The sequence below is a fragment of the Nipponia nippon genome, unplaced genomic scaffold (assembly GCF_047370975.1).
Source record: "Nipponia nippon isolate SJK-2023a ecotype South Korea unplaced genomic scaffold, ASM4737097v1 scaffold_1, whole genome shotgun sequence".
In the NCBI taxonomy this organism is placed as follows: domain Eukaryota; kingdom Metazoa; phylum Chordata; class Aves; order Pelecaniformes; family Threskiornithidae; genus Nipponia; species Nipponia nippon.
In genome coordinates, this window is record NW_028262290.1 from 121,168,471 (window position 1) to 121,174,470 (window position 6,000).

The 6,000-nt window shown below is 40.4% G+C and overlaps 1 protein-coding gene across 2 annotated transcripts in view; it reads left to right on the plus strand.

The window, feature by feature from the left end:
- Nucleotides 1–5,722, plus strand: part of SNRK (SNF related kinase) — a 45,002-nt gene extending 39,280 nt beyond the window's left edge. For both annotated transcript variants that reach the window (XM_087770583.1, XM_087770590.1), the window contains one exon: nt 1,865–5,722. In XM_087770583.1, coding sequence (XP_087626709.1) covers nt 1,865–3,083 — 1,219 coding nt within the window. In that variant the 3' untranslated portion in view covers nt 3,084–5,722. The remainder of the gene's footprint in view (nt 1–1,864) is intronic.
- Nucleotides 5,723–6,000: the final 278 nt, after the last annotated feature.

Below are 6,000 nucleotides of genomic sequence, written 5' to 3' on the forward strand. Positions count from 1 at the left end.
CAGCAGCTCCCAGAGCCCAGCGAAACTGGAAGGAGCCTGTGTGGCTCCTCCCAGGGAATGGACTACATGGGCTCACACTGGTGTGTTGGCATCCAGGTCCTACTGCTAGAGGATCCTGGTGGATTTTTGTATCACTGGTTCGTTAAGCAAAACTGAAGCTAGCTCTTCAAAACAAAGTCTGCAGTTAGGCTTGAAGTTTAATGTTGGCTTTAATAGAGTACTCCTCTTCAAAGTTCATATAGTTGGGAAGATAGTTGGCAGTTGTTACCCATGTAGACAGGCGTCTCATGCTTCAGGATCCTTTTCTATCCAGCCATTACAGAGGGAGCCTTGAGCAAATGCGTTCTTACTGCAGGTGCTTCCATTGACTTTAAACACTTTAAAAGAACACGTTTACAATAAGAACATCAGAGGTGTCTGAGCCTTCTTGGTTTCTTCAGCTTGGCCTCTTAACACAGCAGAGATAAGGAAGTTGGTATGATCCTTCCGTCTTCGTATGCAGGCTGTCCAAGCAGATATCTGGGGTCACACTTGGTGCAAAACGTTCTCTGCTTCCTCTCCTGCTTTCCTCCTACACTTTGCTTCTAAATGGGGCTACAAAGTGATGCAGCTCTTTCTTTTGGCAGACCCAAAATATGGTTGGGAATGTCTTGTAATATGCTATCCATATGTGAACAGAGGTCTCTACTACAGCTTTTCATGCAGTATGCTAGAGTATTTTAGTTATGTAAAGTTAAGCGATTGGCAAACTTTTTTAACTTAAAGATAACTCTTACTTTGAGAGGTTAGAAAAAATATCTTGGTCTCCAGAAGAAATGTGGGGCTTATGCTGAGTGAAGCAATTGAAGAATTATTCAGTGTTAAGGTGTTGGTGTGTAGGTGTTGGTCTTCTGGATTAGGCCTTCAAAATACAGAGAGGAAAGACTGACAGTCTTTGTTCTTAATTTATTCCGTGTGCATTATGGGAAAATTACAATATATTTTAGGCTTTAAAGTAAAATACAAATTATTAGATGCTAGCTTAGACGCTGGAGATGAGACATCAGCTGTTAACTGTAAAACTGATTTACACTCAAGTGTTACTTTGATTTTGATTTGAGCTAATGCTAGTACACAGTCATACATTTTGAACTTTGATTTACAGTTTATTCAAGCGCGATATTCGTAAGCAGCTTGAGTCCTGAATTCATGCAGCTGTATTATTCCAGTTGCTCAGCTAAGGTCAAATAAATGTATGATCTCAATTCATGGGTGTTTAAAATTAAAGGGGATTTTGTAGAATAGAGCTTGGTCTGAACGAGACTTACTGAAAATGAGAGAATGTTTCTTCTGACTCAGCTTTTCAGTCTCACTCATGTTAATTCTAACCTAATTTTTATATTAAGAATACTGGGGAAAAAAATAACAGAAGCTTCAGATTAAAACTAGTTTGCAGTACTGTCTTATTTAAGTTGTGCTTCAATCAGCTCATATCTTCCTCTAGGTACTGGTGGTTCTATACCTACTTCAGATTATTTTCTTTGAGACACAATTATTTAAAGCTTTTTATTGCTTAATTCATTTTATGAGAGCAGTGAAATCTTAAGGTTTCATTTGACAGTAACCAACATAATTTCTAAACTATGCTTTTGTGTATGTGATGTTCCTTTCAAATAACAGCATTTCTGAAGGAATGCGCCTTCTCCGAGAATGTTTCCTTTTCCTCAGTTACTCAGTACTGGTATTTACAAACATGCCACTCAGCAGGCCAGTGTGTGTGGCCGTACTTCTGCTTCTCTTGTGCAGATCTTACATTTTCTTACATGTTCCAAAATGCTCGCCATGATCTAACTTTTCCTTTATCCTTTTATAATTGTTTACGTAGGCAATCGTGGCCAACAAAAATCGATGTACCCCAAGATCTGGAGGACGACCTTACAGCTACTCCTCTCTCCCATGCAACTGTTCCTCAGTCACCGGCTCGCACGGCTGAGAATGTTCTCAACGGCCACAGAAGCAAGGCCCTTGGCGATTCAGCAAAGAAAGAAGACATCCCTGAATTAGCTGGACCGGCACTTTCAGCAGTCCCGTCGGTGAGCTTAAAACCCACTACGAGTGGCCGGAAGTGCTTGTTCCGAGTAGAAGAAGATGAAGAGGAGGACGAAGAAGATAAGAAGCCTATTTCTCTTTCTACTCAAGTTGTTCTGCGCCGTAAGCCTTCAGTTACAAATCGTCTTACTTCGAGAAAGAGTGCACCGGTCCTCAATCAAATCTTTGAGGAGGGCGAGTCGGATGACGAGTTTGACATGGATGAGAACTTACCCCCAAAACTCAGCAGGTTAAAAATGAATATTGCTTCACCTAGCACAGTGCATAAACGCTATCACAGGAGGAAAAGCCAGGGGCGGGGCTCTAGCTGCAGTAGCTCAGAAACAAGTGATGACGACTCAGAAAGCAGGAGACGCCTCGACAAAGATAGTGGGTTTACTTACTCCTGGCATAGACGGGATAGTAGCGAAGGGCCGCCTGGCAGCCAAGGAGACGGTGGTGGACAAAGCAAGCCGAGTAATGGAAACGGAGGGGTAGACAAAACGAGCCCAAGCGATAACAACAAAGGTGGGGGGAGTCCCTCCGGTAGCTCCAGCGGTAGCACCAACACCACTTCAGGTTCCACTCGTAGGTGTGCTGGATCCGGAAACTCAATGCAGCTGTCGTCTAGAAGTGCAGGGGAACTGGTTGAAAGCCTGAAGTTGATGAGCCTTTGCCTAGGCTCACAGATTCACGGCAGCACTAAATACATTATTGATCCTCAAAACAATCTGTCCTTTTCCAGTGTAAAAGTACAGGAGAAATCGACATGGAAAATGTGTATAAGTTCCAGTGGAAGCGCAAACCAGGCTTCATCGTTGGGCAACCTAAAATTTTTTTCTGACCAAATGTCAGACACAGCAAACGAATTGGAACGGATAAAGAACAGGAACTTGAAAAACAATGTGCTACAACTACCTCTCTGTGAAAAGACGATATCTGTGAATATTCAGCGGAACCCAAAGGAGGGGCTGCTGTGTACCTCCAGTCAGAGCAGTTGTTGTCATGTCATTTGACAATGACCTGACTTTAATAGCTCGATCTACTTGACAGCATCATTCTTCCTGTTCAGAGCTGTGAACACCTTGTCACCGGACCCCCTTTTGTTGTCTTAAGATTTTTAAGTGGGCTTTGAGCAGTTATTTATTACACTTTAATTTTGTGTTTGCTTGATGGTATGACAATGCATGGTCTTTGCATGCTGCTAGCCGATATGTTTTTCTTTTTCAACAAAACAGAATATTTTATTGTGTAATTTTTACATTTATAATTTTACTATGGAAGATCTGGATTAAATTAAAATAAATATCTGGATCCTAATGTAAATGGAGCACTTAGAAGTTTCATGTTCTGCACTTAAACTAGAGAGAGAAGCTTTTGTTTGCTTGTGAAATGTTAATTCTTGTTCTGACCTTCTGTGATAACTAAAATATGTGATATGTGGCATACTTCTATGTGTCTGAAACAGAACCAAAGCAATAATGTTTTGATGCTGAAAACTCTTCAGGGAGCTTTCAGATGTTCCAAGGCTTGTACAAAGCAAAGATGCACTGAAAATTAGTGATCTTGAAATATGATTTTAAACCCACACCTATTTGTCTTAAGCTATGATATGGATAAAGTTGTGGCTCAAAAATCAAACTGAAAAGATCTTGTTTTGCTAGAGGCAGTTTTCTTTTGGGGAAAAAAAAAAAAAAAAGGCAAGTAGATTTGTAAGGCAGCTTTCTCCCATAGAAATGTGTTAATATTACAAGCAGACAATCTTCTTTTTTAATATAACAAAGGTAAATTAAGTTTACTTCTGAGTTTTTACATGCTAACTGAAAATAAAGTATTTGTATTAATTACTTTTGTTATTAGTATATCATGACACTTAATATTTTAGGTTTTTACCTTGTAAACCTTCTCCCCTCCCCTCTCCTCCCCTCCCTTGAGATTTCAAAAGGCAATAAGGGATGGAAAACCTTTAGGTAATTGGATTCAAACGGAAATTGTTATTGTCATTTACATTTTTCTCATTACTACTTTCTAAGACTTAAAATATTGCTGTTCCCCCCATGTACACCACTTATTTTCCCTCAGTAATCATGCTTTTTCATAAAGTCAATTTAAAATAGCATATAGGAAAGTATTTATTTTACAGCTCTTAGCCTTTCTGTCGGGTTTCCCGTTGCCACGGCAAGGTCTTGATTTAGAGTATTTCTGTACGAAAGGATACTTTTGACCAGATGAATTAACTTTGTGGAATTTTATTATCTAGAATAAAATATATTGCAGATTGCTAGTTTTGGGAAGGGCAAGAATGTTTTATTTTTTCATGCTGTGCACTGGGTCTATCTAAGCAATGCTAGTGAAACTGGTGGTATTATGTAGCAGCGTCCTGGGCAGACATTGGATGTCTGAGAGGAGTTTACACTGTTGAGCATCTTGTAACGCTTGCAGAATGGTCAAATACAATGCATTTCACATCCACCGCAGAGCGAGCAGAGCACCAAAGAACCGCGTTACGCTTGGTCGTAATTCCTACAGCTCATGCCAGCTCTTCTCGATTAGTAAACGACTTTACTAAGAGTCTAAATTGCATGGGGTATTCTTACTGGCTAGCCTAGCCAGGGATTTTACATTCTGCTTCCGAAACAAGGCAAAGGATAAGCGTTTTCCTTCTTTAAGTTTTAAACTCTAGTTGCAGTTTAGTCAGTGTGATATTTATAAATCAGAAGCTACAAGAATAGATGTGTGGGTGAAGCCATAGAACATATTTGCTTGACGTTTTTGAGCAGGGATCTTACCAAGGGCCAGAAATGAGATGTGTGGTTCACAGCGAGTGAGCGCAACATCCGAGTAGGAGACAAGTTTATAAAGGGCATTGGCAATAAACTTATTTGTTGCAGCTTTTTTCCAAGCATTGTAAATACTCTTTCCTGATATTATGTACAGCCTTGGAATGGCACCTTTTAACTAACCCCGGGTGTATTTTGTTTCCGATGTTTTTATATACAACTGTATATATGGTGCTCACTTTAGAACAGCAGTGTTGACCATTTATGCTGCATAGTTGTATTATAGCCTTATAGTTGTGCGTGGTTGGTTGAACCTCTGGGCGTACAGATGTTAGTCTGAGTGGTGTCCTTTCTCCATTCGTTGATAGGTGAACGACTGTGCATGTGGTGTATGTTGTATTCTGTTGTCACGTACAAGGAAGGGCGAGAATAACCACTACATTACGATACTATTGGACCAAACTATTTAGAGCAAGTAAACAGTTTCTTGTACCCCTTAACGTGTCTTTAAAAGTTGCATATAGTTACGGTAGTGTATAAATTAAATATTGTGGAAAAGCAATTAGTCTTGTATTTTTCTGTATGTGTGTATATAAATATATATAAAAAAATAATGTACCTCTAGCAACTTAATCTGTATTTAAGATGTGACAATCTTGACACAGAATTTTAAGAGTAGCAGTATAAATAAGCAGAATTAACGAACAGAAATATAAAAATTTCTCACCAAGAAAGAGTCCACGTGTGTGTGTTAAGAGGGTACAGAAATATCAGCTGATCTTATCGCTTCCAGCAATGTTTGGCTTTTTCATTGTATAAACATTCATGGTGTGCGACAGAAATGGAAAATCCAGTCAATAAAAGTGATATCTTGACCGATGCGTAACCTCCGATGTGCACGTCAATGCGGTTTGTCACTCCGGGCGTTCGCGGCGCAAGGGCGGCAGAAGCTCCCGGCCGCGTCCCCCGCGCTGCAGCAAGTCGGAGGTCAGACCTCGCGGGGAGCGAGTCCTCGGCGCCGCAGGCGCTGAATAGCTCGTGCTGAACAGCGCTGACCACGTTCACAGAGAGTAATAAATTGAAACGGAAAGCAGGGCAAACGTAAGCTCGGTTGCCTTGGAAAAATACAGCTTTGTGTGCGGACGCATGTTAA